The following is a 20,286-nucleotide window of genomic DNA, read 5'->3' on the forward strand; positions in this document are numbered from 1 at the left end:
CAATAATTTGACACAAAATATTGATTTAAAAAGGAGTTTATTGATTTTAAAACGATTGTATTGCTTCCGCTAAAGAAAATAGTCCGTTCCGTCTCTACGGTTAGAATCCTGCGTCCATAGCAACGCTCTGTTTTTCATGGCAACGGTGTGTTATACTTCACAGCGGTCTGTTATCAAGAATTATTACATGGCTTGGCTGAATTCCAATGTAGAATGCGGTCTGTTATTTCTTGATAACAGACCGCTGCGAGCTATAACAGACCGTTGCCATGCAAAACAGCGCGTTGCTATGGACGCGGAACGGACTATTTTCTTTGGCGGAAGCAATACAATCGTTTTTAAATCAATAAACTCCTTTTTAAATCAATAATTTGTGTCAAATTATTTATTTATTTTGTAGGTAGCCATGTAATAAGCGGGATAATGTATAGAGAGGCGGTCGTTATAGCGAATAACAAGCCCTTCAGGCTGTCAAGACCCCTCCGCTTCGCGTCGGGGTCTCGTTCAGCCTGTCGGGCTTTTTATTCGCTATAACGACCGCCTCTCTATACATTATCCCTTACATAACAGACCGCATTCTACATTAGAATTCAACCAAGCCATGTAATAAAACGAATTAATGTTATATAGCTCAACATGATGAAATGTTAGAATATGATCAGTATGTTATTCTAATGTTGATCTAGCTTACTGCTAGTCTCATACAGATAAACTAACACATAGAATAACATAACTTTCAACACACTCAAATGCAGTATGATAGTGTGGACCAAGTGAAACCTCATTCCTTTATATCCGCGGGACTCGCGTGAGGTGCTGATATCTGTCTCTCACGATTGTGCCCTGCTTCATACCACAGTCATGTTAAAAAACATGAATATATTCACTCATTCATGAACATTATTAGATCCATCAGCATGATGACAAGTTCCATGATTCCACGCTCATTCACTGCATCATCAACCTTTGTTATTGTTTTGAAGAGGTTAACGACCCCTAGCGGCGAAAAACTACATATTGTACCGTTAATAGTTAGTAAGGTAGTTGTTAAGTTTAGGTATTGGGTTAGAAAATAAGACGAAAAATAGACGAAGCCCCTAGTTTGTTTCTGTGCTGGGGAAACACATCCCATGATTCACTGCTGTGTCCCAAAGCTTACCAACAGAGATGCTTCTGCAGAACAGAGGGAAGTGCAGGCACATTTATTAATGACTGTCCTTGAGGTCCTACCTCAGCGTCCTTAGCTTCTCTTGCTCACTTAGTGTCCTTTTTCTATCTTTCTTGTGTGAGTGTGTGTGTGTGTGTGTGTGTATATATATATGTATATGTGTGTGTGTGTATATATATAGATAGATAGATAGATAGATAGATAGATAGATAGATAGATGTGTGTGTATGTTTGTATTTATATGTATATATAAACAAAAAAACAATATTATAATTGAAAAATATAAAAACACATAGTATATTATAATATAACATTTTTGCTGGTATTTTAAGTTCTTTTTTTGAAGAAGATTGTTTGTAACATTCTTACAAACATCTTAGAATTTATCTTAAGAATTTTCTTAATTTATTTCTTAAGAAGATTTTCGTGAATCCGGCCCCTGAATCCTGAATACAATGTTTAGCAGTTTCCACAAAAATATTAAGAAACACAACTGTTTTCAACATTAATATTAATAAGAAATGTTTCTTGAGCAGCAATTAGATTTCTAAAGGATCATGTGATATTAAAGAATAAAGTTTTTACTATTAAAATAACTATGGTATGGGGCTGATTTCAAACTTGGCCTCTTCCATTCAAGGGAAATCTTAATGCTTTAGCATACAAAAGCATTTTGAACAAAGCTATGCTTCCAACTTTGTGGGAACAGTTTGGGGAAGGCCCTTTTCTGTTCCAGCATGCAGTGCCCCAGTGCACAAAGCAAGGTTCATAAAGACATGGTTGGATGAGTTTGGTTTGGGAGAACTTGACTAGCCTGCACAGAGCCCCCATCAAACACCTTTGCGATGAACTGGAACGTAGATTGCGAGCCAGGCCTTCTAGTCCAACATCAGTGCCTGACCTCACAAAGACCTCACACTGGTTGAACGGGCGAAAATTCCCACAGAAACGCGGCAAAATCTTGTGGAAAGCCTTCCCAGAAGAATGGAAGCTGTTATAGCGGCAAAGGGAGGACCAGCTCCATATTAATGTCTGTATTGAGAATGCAATCTCGCTGTTGGTGTAATGGTCAGTTGTCCCAATACTTTTGTACACACACACACACACACAAATATATATATATATATATATATATATATATATATATATATATATATATATATATTATAATACTTTTTTGTTTCAAATTTCTGAGGTTTTTTTTCTTGTCACACAATAATCACATGCAACTTGAATTAGTATTTTTTACGTATCGATATCAGAGCATCCGTACTCTTTTTCTTTCTCTATATGTCTATTCCTCTTTGTCAACGTCTCTCTTTGTCTCTGCACAACAGGGCTTTGGACTAACTGCTAAAATAAAGCTCCCCTGGCTGGAATGAAAGCAGGAAATGGTGTCAGCAAATTGTGTCAGCTGTAAGTTTCTCTTTCAACTGAGCTCTGAAAACAAAAGGAAAGCCCTTCGGGAGAGAGGAGAGGAGAGCGTTAGGTTGTTGCTGCCATGAGGGATATCGTCCCTGAGGATATAGCGGTTAGATGTCAACTTAAACACTGTTTTTCGATGGAAAGTTGTACTTAAAAATGTTTCAGTGCTTCAGCTATTGTGTAACACATTGTCAGATTATTTTCTGGTTAGGTGCTGGTTTAGATCACAGCACATCGGGTCACATCTATGGATTGTCCTTGCTTGGGAGTCCTTGGGCAGATCTTTTATGACATTATTGAGAGGCTAACAACATGCTTTTCACGAGGGTCCTCAGGTTTCTGCAAAGAAACTACATGCTGCAGTCATCTCAGACGTCTGTAATGCCGATGCGAGATGGGAGGGAGGGAACAGCGAGAGAGAGAGAAAGAGAGAAGCACAGCCGCCTGGCAATGTAGTGTCCTAAAATAGATTTGCGCACTTTTAAAAGCGCAGCATGCCCCCCATCCCCCCCTCGCTCCCCTCCACTCCCCCCAGAGCATTATTAATCCAGGGCTATTTATAACTGCGCTTTTCGCAGGCAGACTGTGTTCTGTCGCTGCTTGTGTTTAATCTCTTCTGGGAGTGAAGGGGAGAACGGGGGCCGGGGAGGATGAGGAGGAGGTGAAGGTGTAGAGGAAAGCGGGAAAGACAAAGGGGAAGGAGTTTGAAGCCAGGAAAGACCCCCTGCTATGGTGGAAATGTGGAAGTTTTTTTCAATACTTACAGTAGACGAGGAGGAAAAGCATCAAGGTTTCTTTTTAACATTGCCTTTTTTTTTTTCTTTTTTTTTTTTTGGACCAAAGAGAATTCCATATTGTGATAAACATCTTCCCATGGGCCAACTATTGCAAGCTTGGGTCTCTCTAGATGATTGTTTTCTGTTTGTGGAAGCACAGAGCTGTGTATGAAGGTGCAGGAAAGTGATTAGAGGAAATGGGCAATCAAAGCTTTTGTCTGCAGAACTTTTCACCTGCACAGATCCTCCATTACATGAGGAATAGCCAACAAGTAAAGAAGCATTTAAATTTTTTTTATGTATGTTTGTATGTATATATATATATATATATATATATATATATATATATATATCTCCTCATCTTCCCCGGCCTCCCCTTCACTCCCAGAAGAGATTAAACACAAGCAGGGACAGAACATATATATGTATTTATTTATTGTGACTAAAAGAGGTCCAGGGTCATTCCAGCATTAAAGAAAATAATAATAATAATAATTATTATTATTATTATTATTAAATAAAATAAAAAAATTCTAAATGTAAGTAATAATAATAATAATAATAGCCTGATAAAACATTTTTATATTATCTTACTTTTTTATATTCATATCGCATTTACAGAAATATTTACTTTTTTGGGTACATTTTTGATACAAGTTCTTATACATGACTGCTTTGGCTCTCGGGGCCCAAGATTTACATCTTGGATGACTATTTTAAATGTGTAGGTATTTTTTTCTTTTACAAAGTACTATGGCTGCCCCGATTGAAATGTACTGATCCAAAAAAGCATTGTCCGGACCAAGGAAATATAGAGACCGAACTTCCTGAAACTTTAATTGAATACCCCTGGTCTAGGGTGTTACAATTAAAAAACAATCCTGTGTGCTCTAGTCTTATTTGTCAAATTCAAACCTGACTGTGTTGGGAATTGTGATTAACAATTGCCTGGCTGCTTTTAAACAAACTAAGCTAACTGCTGCAATAAGGGGATCAAGTGTAAATAAACACACATATACAAACACACACTGGCACCATGCTTTAACGCCATGACACGGAGTGAGAGGAAGCTATTTCTAGTCCTTTCACTAGGCGATTAGCATAATCCATGGAGTACGATTTAATCTGATGAAAGGTAAATCTGGCTACTCAAGCATTCTCTGGCCCTCTTCCAGACACTCCATTGATTAGTCCTCCTTGGCTTTTTATCCAAATAACATCACCCAGTTTTACTCTGTCTGTCGTATCTCATTCCTTTCCCCTTCTCTCTCACTCACCCAACCTCACCCATAGCTTATGCAACACCTTCTTTTATTTTTAATGAGGAGGTACCTCTCTCTCTCTCTCACTCTTCTATTTCCATCCTGTCAGGTTACAATGCTCTTACCTCGTTTTTAATACATCGTAAGTGCCTCAGCAGAAATGTTTTTTTTTTTTTTTTGCTTTTTAAGGCCTTCCCCTTGAGACAAGCTCACCACTGTCCTCATTTATTCATCACCTGGAAAAACTCTGAACAACATGGAAAGATGTGCATATATAGATGTACATGTATGTGTGCAAAACGTATTGGTATATTGGTACAATTTCAGCCAAAATTAACTATCTTTTTGTTTATTTTTATGTTAATTTTACATTTAGATTACCTTTCCTTTCATCAAACGAGATGGGCATTTTTACAAGATGTAAAATAAGTCTCTGATGTCCTCAGAGTGTGTATGTGAAGTTTTAGCTGAAAATAGCCCACAGATAATTTTTTATAATTTTTCGTATAACGTTATAATTGCCACTTTTTGTGTGTGTCCCTTTAAATGCAAATGAGCTGGTGCTTCCGGACTCCTTTCAAGAAGAGGGCGGAGCTTCAAGAGCTCATGATCCAGCATACCGGCTACAACAAAAACAGGACAATCTCACGTACTGAAAATGTCAGAAACTGTCAGTAGCGGAGTTTAGCCTTATATGTTCGAACCGAAGTCTGACAATGATGGAGAGACTCAAGAAGAAGTGACAACATGTAGAATGCAACAGGATGTTTCTGAATGGTTAATTGATGAAAAAGTTGATCTGGAGTTAACTATCTTCAAGTCATCAATTAGCATGTTCCATCATGATAACCTATAAATCGCTGTACAGGTGCTCGTTTGGGAACTGTTGTAAAATGCCTACAGAGCCAGTGAATATATGCTGCATGGAGATAGAACGGGTATAGTTTAGTTTAATTATGGTTATAACTTATGTTGTCATCTTGCTTTTATGATATGCTATTGCATTTGTGTTACGTACTATATTGTAATAAAGGTGAAAAGACGGATGCGCCAGCTTAAGCAGACTCGCAAATGAATGATTGACCATCCTGGACTGGAGCCTGTTTGTTTAAATTTATTTTCTCTTCAGAGCGCATGTAACATTTATTGAGCCGACTATGGTCCAGCTTTGAAAAGACTCGCATTTGTGAAGCAGTCCGGCGCAAAATGATTGGTGCAAACGTGTAAGACTTTAGTGATTTTCTTTGGGACATTTCCTTCGAAAATGAAATTTAACTATGTCGTCCTCAATGACTCAGATGGCGGGAGTCTATGGAGAATCTTATGTGCATTGATACATCCCAAAACACGACGCTTGCAATATCTCTTTGGCACAGACATTGTACATCTCCAGCTGCTACAGCGAGGACACAGAAATGGCGGACTCTGTGCTTCTCACTCAGGGCTGTGTCTATGCAAATAGGGCAGATCGTCACCAGCTATGGGCGTGGTTTTTTCCTACAATAATGTCATTGTAGGGGGAATCTGAATCAGCTCGTTTCAAGAGACTGCTTTTGATTTATGGGAATTATAAAAAATCTCGAAATGAATATTAGGCTAATTTTTCATACTGTACATTGCTGTGATGCCTTAATTCACTTGTATTGCATTTAAAGTATATAATTCTTGGCTTATATTGTCCAGAATTTTAATATAACAATGGATATTAAAGGTACACTGTGTAGGAATTTCTCCCATCTAGCGGTGAAATTGTATTTTGCATTCAAACGAATAGTGCTCTCTAGCGCCTCACTTTTTCAAATGCGTGTTGCAACTACAGTAGGTGTTATGTACCAAGAAGCTATGACAACATGTCTTCCAATAGCACTTCATCGAGTTAACTATACATGTTCTAATGTTATGCTGCCTATATAATGAATTACACAACCAAGCAATGAAAAAAATCTTGTAATTTAGACCGCAACATTGACTTACCTGTTGAGAAGAAAGCAGGCAACTTCAGCGTCCCTTTCAAAGTTTTTCTCCTTCATTAGCGCTTTCCACCTGGGAAAAGCTGTCCTGATATTTACCATCGTTTTTTTAATTCGCTGGTCATGTTTCCTTTTAAATTAAATTTTTTGCTTATTTGGCGACAAGGATTCATTCTCCTGGTGCTCGGCATAAGTATGATCCTGCATTATGAAGTACCGTGTAGTGCAGCCTTTCAAATTTGCCGGGGCAGTGACAAGCACCTCTCACTGATCTCCTTGCACGTTTCAGCTTGTTTCAGTCACGTGACGCTGGCTCTGAACGAAAACGCGTTTTGGTAGGCTAGTGCTTTTTGTCCCTCTTTGCTATTATAGTTTTTCAAAATGGCGGAACGACATGAAAGCCTCCTTGGACCTACCCGTCCAATGTAAATAAAAATAAGAAATTCTTCGCTTACGAGGAAAAGTCAGATCATTGGCAGAGGTCATTTTACACCAATGAGGACATATTTATGAATAAAGACATTGATTTAAGCTAATAAAATACTTAAACACTGTGTACCTTTAATTTTTGTTGTGTGGCTTTACTATAAAAGTACTAAACATCCTGAAAAATGTTACATTTACTCGAGAAGCAGATTTCCATATCTTAAATTAAGTTTATTTTTCCTTTCCCATTTGAAAATAGTTATATTTTTCAACAAGGGACAAGAAGTCTCAGTAACTTTATCTTTTTAAGGCCTAATTATATTGTCTTGTACAGTACACAACATTCATGCTTGATTCTGTTTTAATCAGTCTGCTAGTTTGTGTATATGTGCACTATATGTGTGGGCACTGAAGTAATCAGTCGAGACTCCACTTTGGTCAGAGCTCTCTGAGGGAAATTTCCTGGAAACCCCCTTAGTCTGCCCAACCTCCTCACTGAGGACTTCCTCGAAGACTCCAGTCCCAGAGTACCTCCCCCTTTTCTATTTTGGTCCTTCATGCGTTTTTCATTTCTTCCTTTCAACTTAAAAACAGGTCCTTAATGAGTAACTACCAATTTGGAGGCGGGTGATATTTCAAATGGACGAGAAGTTTGAAAAAGGATAGACATTAGCTGTTACGGAATTGCCATTGTCTTTTGTTGGACAGGAAAGTGTTGATAGGAAGGCTGTCTTTAATAGTCTCTGTACTTGCTAATTATCACCTCAAAGGAGTTTTCCTTAGGGATGGGGAGTCCTTCACATAGATGTTGTGTTTGGACAGATTACTTATCTGTGGTGCTGCTGGTAGACTGTGACAAACATGTTAACAAAACATTTAATGGCTGTAACCAAGTTTCAATATTAATAGAGCTTCATTTTAATTCCTTTACATATTTAGAAAGTCTTAAGGGAAGTTTCACAATCATAGGTAGGTACAGTCATATGTTCATTCTTCAGGATAATTTATTTAGCTGGTATTTTACGATTGCTTTTGTTCACTCTGGAACTATCAGCAAACAATGACATGAAATAAATTTGAGTTAAAGATACAAAAGGCAGTATTTGCAGTGAGGAGACCATTACATTTGTTAGACTAATTCACACACGCTAACTTGAGTCTATTTGAGTGATTCATTTAAATAACTGGCTTATAAGTAGGGATGTGCGCCATGACTAATTTCATTAACATTTAAATTGAAGTCAAAATAATTATCCTTTTAAAAATAGCCTAACATCTATGGATCAAATAGTGAAAACCCATACAGAATGCCGCTGAAAAATAAGTCGTATACATGCGATGTGCCTGCCTTGCATTATGATCATTGATTACAATGAATATTAAACCTAAGCATTCAGTCAACGTTAACCAATGTAAACATTTATTAGAATAAACTGAATCAGTAGGCAGTGCAGGACCAAGTACAAACTCAAAAGCCTGTTATGAACAGAATTCCTCAAATAAATGTTGGCCAACAAAAGTCACCATGTCAAGGTATTGTTGTCGGGTATTGTTGTCCCTCATAACAGGTAGTATTTAACAAGCCTATTAGGAAGCTTAATTGTGCTAGTTTTAGTTTGACTAGCAGCAGCAGTATAGTTGACTGGTTGACTAGTCTCGCACATCTCTACTCAAGAGTCATTCTTTTGTGAATCAGACTACAGTGTTCTCACAGTATGCTTGTTTTTGCAGCCCATGAAGACAACACATTAGTCTATCTATAATTTATAGCCTTATTATTATTTCATAATTCACAGTCTTTTAACATGGAATTCACCCATAATCTTACCATTTTTGCACAGGCTGCTTCATTAAAGGGATAGTTCACTTTGAAATTAAATTTTGGTATGTTTTAGCTTACCTCAAGGGCATCCAAGATGTAGGTGTCTTTGTTTCCGCAGTAGTTTCAATTTTGATATTTTTAGGTCAAACCGTTCTTGTCTGTCAGTCATATAATGCAGGTCTATGGTCACCACCTCAAAGAGCATGCACAGAGAAGTCCAAATTAAACAATTCCCCATCGTAAGTACACATTGATGGCCTAAGACACGAAACGAGCGGTTTGTGTGAGAAAACGAACAGTATTTATATCGTTTTTACCTCTTGTATACAACCATGTCCAAGTGATCTGAGGGTGAGGGTGCGCGCGCTTCCTGGTGTGTGACGTGTGCGCGCTGCCCAAGCACCGGAAAGCGGCGGAATTAAATGAGGTTTTTTTTTCCTGTCATGGGGGGGAAATGGACATTTTTCCGTAGCGCCGGATGAAATTCTATGAAGCCTCTCTGCGGGTAAATAAGGGGAATTTATGTTGGTTGATAGGTTAAAGAAGTATAGGAAAGTGTCAATGGTCCATTTCTGAGATAGTGGCGGTAATGCACATATTTGTTTGCGATCAGAAGAAGAAAGCGCCGGAAGCGCGCACGCCCTCAGATCACTTGGACGTGGTTGTGTACAAGAGGTAAAAACGATATAAATACTGTTCGTTTTCTCACACAAACCGCTCGTTTCGTGTCTTAGGCCATCAATGTGTACTTACGATGGGGAATTGTTTAATTTGGACTTCTCTGTGCATGCTCTTTCAGATAGTGACCATAGACCTGCATTATATGACTGACAGACAAGAACGGTTTGATCTAAAAATATCAAAATTGAAACTACTGCGGAAACAAAGACACCTACATCTTGGATGCCCTTGAGGTAAGCTAAAACATACCAAAATTTAATTTCAAAGTGAACTATCCCTTTAACTAAGGTTTTGGGCCATTTGTTGCAGACCACACTGAATTTCACACATGGGAATCATACCTGTTCATCTCCTGGAAGACCAAGGGTATCTGGGGAAATCTATGCTAAGCTCGTCTGTTCAGAACAGTAGCGGCAGCCCTGGCGACCTCGGCTGGTCATGCTCTGACATCAATGGCTTGACACAGTCAGTCGGCCTGAGGGCACGAGGAATGATATTTTTAGCCCTTGACTGATGAAGGGGGAGTAATCTGATTTTCATGTAAGCCGAACGCTTCCGCCAGGCATCCAGCAAAAGAAACCGGATCATTATCATGTTGGTAAACTTTAGCCGATGCTGGGAGGGCAACCCGGCCCACGGTAGAGGCTGAGTGACATGCGAGTTAATGTGTTCTCAGCTGTGAGTGGCCCCCGTGTAGTGGTATCCTACCTCACACTCGAGGTCTCTGCAGATTCAAGGACACCACAAAGACTCTATAACTTTATACTACTTCATACTGCCTGTTTCGATTAAGTGATGTGCCAATTTTCAGCATTAAAAACTTGGTTTATTAGTATACAGCAATGCAAGGATTTAAAGTGCTTTTCATAGTTTGATGAAAAAAGTATGCCAGGCATGTCCAGGTGGTGTAGTATTCTGTGAGGTATGCATGCTTTTTCCAAAATTGGTTATTTTTCAGTTATTTTAAAAAAAAAAACATGGTAATGAATGTGATGACGATGCCGCCTTTGAAGATAATGAATTATCCTAGAAGCTAACTTGTCTGTCCCATTGTATTTACATTTATGCATTGATCTGTCAGATGCTTTTATACACATGCGACTAAATTACATTGAAGGTATTTTTTTTTTTTTCTAACCCATTGCTTTGTTGCTTGTGCCATGCTCTACTGTATGAACTACAAGAATGCAATACCAACATTTCAGTTCAGGCACCAAATTTATTATTATTATTTTTATTTTATTTATCATTGGGAATAGAAATTAATACTTTTATTCAGCAAGGATGCGTTAATCAAAAGTGACAGTGAAGACATTTGTTACAATAGGTTTCTATTTTAAATAAAAGCTGTTCTTTTGAACTTATTCATCAGAGAATTCTGAAAAAAATTTACTCAATATTTGTAAATACTCTGTATTTTTTTTTAGTAATACTTTTATGTGTAATATAATTTAAGAATTAAATTGCAGCCTAAGAGCTTTCCTTACTCATAATCCAACCATAGTATGCCACAGAAAACCTTAAATCTGGTCTTAAAGTAAGGGGCAAGTTCAATTCCTTTTGTTCCCCAATGCCGTTGAAGTTGAGTACTTTGATTCGGACTAATGTTTGGAAGCTGCTATGACATGGTCACCTTTAATTGGTGAGATTGAATGACTGAATGCCTTTGTAGAGGCGATCTCAGGCTAATGTGCACAAGAGCCTGGAAACACATCGCTATCCCCATGGCAACTCATTAATGCCACCTTACTCCAGTGAAAATAAAAAGAGTATTTGATGGAGGAAAAAAGTACAACACAAACAAAATCAGGAATGTTGGGTTTTCCAAGGCCTTTTTTTAGTACATCAGTTGTGCAAAAAACTTGCTCAGAAGCTTTGGGAAGCTCAGTATTCTTCTGTACTGGTACTATTGTAAATAGCAGAAATGGAGAGAGAAAGTGACTGGTTGGGCTGATTTTTAGGACGAGCCTCAGGGCATCACCTTGGTTTCCCCTCTAGGTTATATAACCACATGCTCTCTTTAGCAGTACAGTGCCCTACCATAAGGAAGGTCTTGGCTGTTACTTTTTTTCTAATGATCTAAAAAGAAGCTGTCGCCCTTTTACATAAAATTTTCTGTGCTGCCCTTCCCTGATAAAACTGGTCTGAGCTTAGTTGGATAAATTCCCAACAGGCTTGTGATACAAAATACGGCAACGTCAACTAGCCTGTCAACATTTGAGCTTGATTACACCTGATTACGGTAACATGGGCAGACACAGACAAATGTCAGCCCTGCATTTACAGACAACAGCATACATGAACCACAGAGTACCCTCTCAATTTCAAATGCACCCCTGGCCTTTGTGCTCTAAACATATTGTATGTTTATGTGTCAACTTGCTATTTTAAGTGCTACTAGAATAGAGGTTAAGGGAACACGTTTGAACCCAGGCAGAGGTGACCCATTATAAAATACAAATGCAACAGGTGTGTGTGTGTGTGCGTGCGTGCGTGTAAAATGTAAGCTTCAGTTGTTAGGTTTAACAGGTTATCATAATTCTAATGGCAGTTAGATGACTCTTTAATTTACTGTATCGCTCTCTTTCCAGCCGTGGATGTGAAGACTTTGTTACCATCTGGGATGCAGAGCCCGGTGGGAGGTGGAGGAGATCAGGGCGGAGGTAGCGGAGGGCCGGTGGACCTGCGTACAGACCCGCGTCTGAGCGCACTAAGCACAGTGGACCCGGCGATGAGAGAAAAACAGCTTCAGCACGAGCTGCTCTTACTCAAACAACAGCAAGAGCTCCAGAAGCAGCTGCTGTTCGCCGAGTTCCAGAAGCAGCACGAGGTTTTGACACGCCAACATGAAGTGCAGCTACAGGAGCATCTTAAGGTATGACCCTTGCTGTCCTCTCGGTACACATCATCTCCTTGAGCTCTGATTCTTGACTCTGGTTTTCTTCCTGAACAGCAACAGCAGGAGATCCTTGCAGCAAAGCGTCAACAGGAGCTGGAGCAGAAGAGGAAGCTGGAACAGCAGCGTCACGAAGAGATGGAGAAGCAGAGACTGGAACAACAACTGCTCATGTTACGGAACAAAGAGAAGGGCAAAGAGAGTATGCATCTCTCCATTAATCCATCTATTATGTACAATAGATCAACAGCGCGCGAACTCATTTCATGGCATGTTCACCGCTCATCATTTCCTGTTATTTATTCTGCTGCTAATTTCCAAAATGGGAATAGTTTAAATGCACTGTTCACCTTTTAGTTCAATGAGTAAACACCTTGCTGAGCAGTACGTAGGTGATGTTTATCGCTGTTTGCTGTTATAATTATGCATTGTCATGGATATTCTTTAAAGTACTTTAGGCACAGCAGGCACAAATTGCTCTATTATTTCTCTTTGGTTGTTTACTATTAAAAATAACACAATGCAGTTCTAGGATTTATTGAGCCACAAAATTAACATATTGGATCTGTTCCAAAACCTTGTGAGCTGCCTACATAGTATTCTAACAGAGATGGAACCTCATAAGTGCACACATAGGCACCAGTTATTTGCTGCACCTGTGGGACTCTTCTCAAAGTTGATTTCAATATAGTTTGATTAGCATGTTGCTAAGACACTGAAGACTGGAGTGATGATGCTGAAAATTCAGCTTTGACATCACAGGAATAAATTACATTAACATTAAAGGTATAGCGGAGGATTTTCCCGAATTTTAAAAAAGAACCGCCCTCTCCACTTTTTGAAAAAATGCACATGCGCAACACTCTACCTGCTCCCGAGAGGGAACGCCTATTAAAAATCATAGCTTACCGTACATTAACTTTTACTAGCAGTGATTTTAAATGGATTTCTCCAAATAGCATGCCAAACTTTACCTGTCAAGTAGAAACTTTGCGACTGAGGCATCAGTGGGAAGCCCAACCTGTGTTTTGAGCGCACGCCATCGTGTGAATCGTGTGCACGAGCACGTACGACGGCCTTGTGTAAACATATCACCAGAATGATTGACACTTAGGAGGACCAATAGTCTTGATGATCCACCCGGAAAAAGAAAATCCTCTGCTATACCTTTAACATTTCACACACACATAGACTACATATACATTAAAATAGAAAACAGTTATTTAAAATTTCACAATATTACTGTTTTTACTGTATTTTTTCAAATAAATGCAGCCTTGATGAGCATAAGAGATTTTAAAAATCTTACTGGCTTCTAATTTTTGACCAGTAATGCATATACACTGCCTGTCCAAAAATTAAATAAATAAATACAAATTAAATAGGCTAATACTTAAGAGTCTATGATTGGATCATTATTGCCGTGATTATTATGATTCTAGCATGTTATATGTTTGGCAACAGTTCTTCTAACTCTAATAGATGAAGTGTGTAGCTTTACATTCCTTGAACGACCATGTAGGAAGACACATCATGTCCATGCATTGTCAAAGCAAGATCTTGACCAAAAATTGATGCACCTCTTGATGGAAATAAATGTTGTGATGTTATTTCCATCAAGAGGTAGATACATTTTTTGAACAAATCCCCAACTTTACGTTATTTGCCCTGTGCTACTAACATAAAATCATGCAGGTTGTTCAATAAAGGTGCTCTAAAACGTTTCTGTGATTAGATGAAGAATTTTCACCTAGCGGACAATAAAACGCAAGGTAACACTTTATAATAACCGCACGCTATTAATCATTAGCTAAGCATTAGTAAACAGTTAATTAATCATTTATAAAGCATTAATAAGTGGTTTATAAATACAGCTATAAATGCTTTATTCTTGATTTATAAGCATATCTATAATGTGCTTAATAATTGTATTTTCATACTTTATTAATGATCAATTTATCATTTTTAAATGAAGTATTGCATTATTTACAAACCAGTTATTTAGGAGTTGTCAGTGGTTCATAAGATCACTTAGAAAGTGTAAGTAAATTATTAATAAACTATTTAGATGTACATTCATACATCTTAAGTATATCTGTGCTCTGTATCACTGTGTTCTGTTTAAAAGATAACTGAGCCTTTAAATATCCTTTGTAAATGCTTTACAAGACATGAATAGTCCTCACTTTAGATGAGCTCACAAAAAAATGACTTTGGTTAGTTAGCAACCTCAGAACACCCTAGCAAATGCATAGCAATGCCCTAGCAACTACATAGAACACACTAGCAACTGCATAGCAACACACTGGCAGCTATCCGCAAACCCATGATAATGACTTTTGCAGAGGTGAACGAAACTCACTTTTTTTTATTTTATTTTTTTTATAAATGTCCATTGACTCTTGTTCTTAGGTGCCATCGCCAGTACTGAGGTCAAACTGAAGCTGCAGGAGTTCCTGTTGAGCAAAAAGGAACCTGGCCCCGGTGGACTTAACCATTCCTTCCCCCAGAAGTGCTGGTAAGAGGAACCTTGCTAGTCCACATCACTCAGCCTTATTCTGGGCTGGTAAACCCAAATTTTCAGCATTAAACCAAATTAATGCTTTTGAGCATGGGCCACATTATGCTGGAAGTTTATGGTTTATTCATACTCATTTGCATTGTGATGGATGAGTCATTGTAATGGCCTGTGTTTGTTTTCAGGGGGGCTCACCACGCGTCCCTGGAGCAGAGCTCCCCTCCACAGAGCAACACACCGGGCACACCGCCCTCCTACAAACTCCCCCCACTGTTAGGGTCCTATGAGGGCAAGGATGACTTCCCTCTCCGTAAGACCGGTGAGTAGACGTCTTGCATATGTGTGTTTCGGAAATATTGCATAAATGTTTTGCATAAATGTTGAAATTAACAAAGATTAATAAATTGCTGTAGAAGTGCAGTTCGTTATTAGTTCATGTTAACTGATGCAGTTATTTAATCTTAGCTAATGAAACACTATTGTAAAGTTTTATCAAAAATTATATTTTAACTTTATATTCATGGAAGAATCCTGAAAAGATGTATCATGGTTTTCACATAGACATTAGGCAACATTAATAATAATAATAATAAGAAATGTTTCTTGAGCAGAAAATCATCATATTAGAATTTGTTTAATTTGTTTATTGATTATGTGACACTGAAGATTGGAGTAATGATGCTGAAAACTTTGATCACAAGAATAAATTACATTTTAAAATGTACTGTATTAACATAGAAAACAGTTATTTTAAATTATAATAATATTTCACACTATTACTGTTTGTACAATATTTTTGATTAAATAAATGCAGCAATGGTGAATATAAGAGACTTCATTTAAAAACACAAAATAAATCTTACCGACCTCAAACATTTGAACGGTACTGTACATTTAATGTTTGAAAATCTCCCATCGACTTGCACACGTCTAATGATGATGTCATACTGGCCCACTCGCTTCAGCTGTTGATGTCAGCTGGGTCACCTTTTCTTTGTCTCCCCTTTCTCTGGCTCTCTTCTCCTTTTCTGGATTATTATACCAATAAACACTATCCTTGTACTGCCTTGCAAGCCCTCATATTTCCTCCGGGAAATGCAAATGTAGCTGTTTTTGTTATTTTAATTAATTGTTTCAATGAGTAATAGTTGCGACATTGACACTGCATTATAAAGCATTACTGTGTTTGCATGTAAATGTCAGATGATGATTTTCTTTCTGTGCATGAATGACGCTGTTATGGAGTCAACAGTGTTTTTGTTCGGAGAAGTTTGAGCTCTTTAACAGTCTAGAGGTATCACCGGAGATGCAAGTGTGTGTGTGTGTGTGTGTGTGTGTGTGTGTGTGTGTGTGTGTGTGTGTGTGCGTGTGTGCGTGTGTGCGCGCGCGCAGGGTTGAAGACTCTTCAGTGAGGAGTCTGCAGGTGTGAGTCATAATGAGTCATCAGAACAGTGGACCAACACATAAACGCACACCTTAGAGGCTATATTAGTGACAAAATGGATTTCATACTAAAATAATGATATATATTATACCCTACCTCACAATCTAGCCCTAACACAACCTATTGGCATTAATACATTTCAAGCGAAACACAATTTGGTCTGATTTTGAGAGTTTGAAATACCAAGGACCACCTCAAATGTCTTGGATGTTGTTTGACTATATTTGTGAGGATGTTTTCAAAGTATAACCTGAGTACACACACTCATACCGGTCATCTGCTGTTCACTCTCATAGCTGCCAGCCATACTCCAAAACACCCACACAGATTCAGTGAGTTTGTTCCCACTCACACACACACACACATCTGCTATCTGCTTTTTACACACAGCTATCTTTCAAACTGTCACACCCACGCTGCTTTATAAAGCTCACTATAATAGAACTGACACACATATACCATACAGAGGATAGGAGGACACTCGCGCACACACACGCCCTCTAGCTTGGACTTCAGCACACTAATAAAGTAATCGCAGACGGGTCTGTTACCGTGGGCGAAGAGCTTACTCCATATTACCACTGTTATGGCAACACCACAGCAATCTGATGGAAAGTGTGTCTTTCCATCACGTCCCCTCCCCCTCGTCTCACACTTTTATTTTAAATCGAATTAAATTCATACTAAAGTCACTGATAGCATTAGGCACTAAAGTCCTTTCAGCTCAATATGCTTAGTGTGGCTGTGACGCACAAACGGGCCCAGAAAAAACACAGGGCTCGGTCAAGCCGCATTACACACTGCGTGTTCGGGTAATTGCCCCACTTCCTGTCTTTTTTCTGTTTCAAATCCCCTTTTACTTCAATTAGTTTAATTTGGCCCATCATCTCCGGAATCAACAAGAGATAAAATCAGCACACTGTAAATATAACTTTTATCTACAGCTCTGAGTGTGTGAGTGTGTATGTGAGAGAGAGAGAGAGAGAGAGAGACAGGGAGGGATGTGCAGTTGCTGTCCATGGTCCTGATGCACAAGAGCGACAGATCCAAAGCCTCATTAGTAGTGTTCATTAAGGCAACATACATAGGGTTGGTGACTTTGGACAAGCCCCTAAGTGTAATTAGTAAACTTTGCTGTGCAACTAATCTTGTACCGTTTGTGCCACGGACATACGTGATACCTCAAATCATACGGGTGTGAAATCAAGTGATTTGAACTTTTTTCTTTCTCTCTCTCGTTCAGCCTCTGAGCCCAATCTGAAGGTACGTTCACGGTTAAAACAGAAGGTGGCTGAGAGGAGAAGTAGCCCACTGCTTAGACGGAAAGACGGTACTGTGATCAGCACCTTCAAGAAAAGGGCAATTGAGATCTCAGGTAAACAATATGTGAGAGTACAGAACTGTTTGCACAACCTCATGGGTAATAATGGGACAGGAAGGCATTAAAATAGGTTTGGACCAAGAATGCAGTAACTACACTTTCTGGCCAGAGGTTTTCAAACTTTTTTAAGCTAAGGACTCTCCAAATATGATGATCTCTATCTGACAGATCCCCTATCTTAAAATATAAAGGCAGCTATATACATTTTCATTAAAAAATTTTAACCCAGCAATGAAACGAAATAATGTCAAATTCAGTTTTTTTCAACAATTAATTTTTTTATTTAGTTATTATTTATTTCTTTATTTCTTTATTAATTTTTTTTTATTGTATTTATACGTATTTTAACACTATTTAGTTTATTAGCTATATTCCGATTTAGATAAAACATTATTATTAAAGTTAATATAGGTTTGGCATAGGTGTGCGTTCAGCTTGAGTTTATATGGAAGATCTGAGATTATATCTGCACCTGAGTTGTTCAAATGGCCTGTGAATAACAGACCTCTGCCTTCAGATGATAAGTGTGAAGATTTTTCAAACATAAATGAACACGTGGGTATCGTGTGATTTCTGTACTGTTAAGATAAAAGAGCTTGGAGGAAGGGAACAGTTTAACATCCTGCTGATACATTAAAACGGGTTCAATCAGTCACAAAATATTGTGAAATCATCAGCTATATTTCCTACCGATGCAGCTAAAATGTGATTGTTGAAATCTGTGTGTGTTTCAGTGTCCTCTATGTGCAGCAGTGCTCCTGGCTCGGGTCCCAGTTCTCCGAACAGCTCTAACTGTGCCATTGCAGAGAATGGCTCCAGCGGATCCGTCCCAAACATCCACGCTGAGGTGAGAGACTTACCCCCGACACGTTTGCTTCTCTTTTGCTCTTGCACTCCCCTTGGTTCACAAAAGGTTAGGGATGAAAAAAGACAATAAATTGGCTTCACCTAGGTAATGACAGCGTTTCTATGGAAACAGTCTACCGTACAGAGCCTTGTGATGGCTTGGGCTTACATTGATATGCTAATCCTAAAAAAAAACACATGTTCTGAAAGTCATCCTTGCAGTAAGTTGTGTCTGTAGGCTCTAGAATGGCCACAGCTGCTCTGGATGGACAGCAGGAAGCAGCCTGGGGTCGACCATGCATGCTAAGCAGCTAGCCTTGAGCATCACCTTAACCTTGAGAGCCGGAGAAATTGTGTGTGCACATGCCACAGAGGACTTGAAGCTGTAGGGGAGGAACGCAGAATTTGAATGAGCTAGTTTGTGTTTGATTTTGGATGACCACTCTATTAAATGCAAATCAAAACATTCTTTTTCAGACAAATATTACAATTTATAACGTTTACATGTCGTTTATGCTTTTAGAATTTTTTTAGTTATGCTAAATAATTCCATGTAATTGTATTATGGACAAAATAGATCATGCTATGCACAAAGGTCAGACTTATCTTTTATTTGTACAAATAATTGTATCTTTTGAGAAATCGAAAATAATCCAATTAAAAAACATTATATAAAAATGGGTATTATAAACAAGATAATTTATGATATTAATATTTATATATAATATTATCATTATAAAATATACATAGAATAATAATAATATTTACTTATTTAATATACTTAAATTGTATTTTATGATAATGTTTTTAATTTTAATAATATGCATTTTATTATTGGGGGGGGGGGGGTTAGTGCGCGTGCACAAGTAGGGGGGAGTGGAGGAGAGAGAAGCATGAAGAGGGAAGTTAGTTAGAGGTGAGATGTCCTCGACAACGACTAACGTTAGAATTATATTCTCTTGAATTTTGATATGGCCGACACACGACCAAAGAGACAACGTAAAAGGAGAAGGAACGCACGGAATGGGAGGGGGAGGGGACGGGATGAGGAGGAGGGAGTGTCGAGCTAGCCTCCGTTTTGTTTGACAATACTTCGAACGTCAACAAGAAGTGACGTCACCCAACATCACTTAGAGCTCCTTTAAGGCCCAATCCCAATTCTATTTTATACCCCTTCGCCTACCCCTAACCCTTCGCCTACCCCTTACCCTTGCCCCTTGAAACAGAGTTGCAAGGTGTAGGGGTGAAAATATTCCCCTAAGAAATGGGACACCACTACTACACCGTTACACGTCATTATACGTCGTTGCTAGCGCCTACGTCACAGGATGCGGCAATTTTTATCACAAATTTCCAAGATGCCGTCGTCAGCTGTTATTTTTTTGCATTTTTCTTCTGAAGTTCGCAGAAAACAACGGAGATGACGATATCTTCGACGCGCGCCTAATGCTGCGTTCACACCAAACGCGAATAGAGCGTCTGGCGCGAGTGATTTCAATGTTAAGACGCATTTACGCGCGTCTGGAGGTCTTGTGGCGCGAATGAGGCGTTTAGCGCGGCGCGGTGGACGCGAATTCGCCTCATTCGCGCGTCCACTTCGCTTCAAACTTTTGCTTTTTACATGCGTCATATTGTTACCGAACTTTAGCGATTTTTTTGCAACCGTTTCTT

The 20,286-nt window shown here is 38.7% G+C and overlaps 1 protein-coding gene across 7 annotated transcripts in view; it reads left to right on the top strand.

The window, feature by feature from the left end:
• Positions 1-20,286, top strand: part of hdac5 (histone deacetylase 5) — a 73,769-nt gene that overhangs the window by 36,743 nt on the left and 16,740 nt on the right. For all 7 annotated transcript variants that reach the window (XM_079868329.1, XM_079868331.1, XM_079868330.1 and 4 more), the window contains 6 exons: positions 12,122-12,405; positions 12,484-12,628; positions 14,839-14,944; positions 15,130-15,263; positions 17,632-17,763; positions 18,504-18,616. In XM_079868329.1, the coding sequence (XP_079724455.1) occupies positions 12,122-12,405; positions 12,484-12,628; positions 14,839-14,944; positions 15,130-15,263; positions 17,632-17,763; positions 18,504-18,616 (914 nt within the window). The remainder of the gene's footprint in view (positions 1-12,121; positions 12,406-12,483; positions 12,629-14,838; positions 14,945-15,129; positions 15,264-17,631; positions 17,764-18,503; positions 18,617-20,286) is intronic.

The sequence above is a fragment of the Squalius cephalus genome (genome assembly GCF_949319135.1).
Source record: "Squalius cephalus genome assembly, chromosome: 1".
In the NCBI taxonomy this organism is placed as follows: Eukaryota; Metazoa; Chordata; class Actinopteri; order Cypriniformes; family Leuciscidae; genus Squalius; species Squalius cephalus.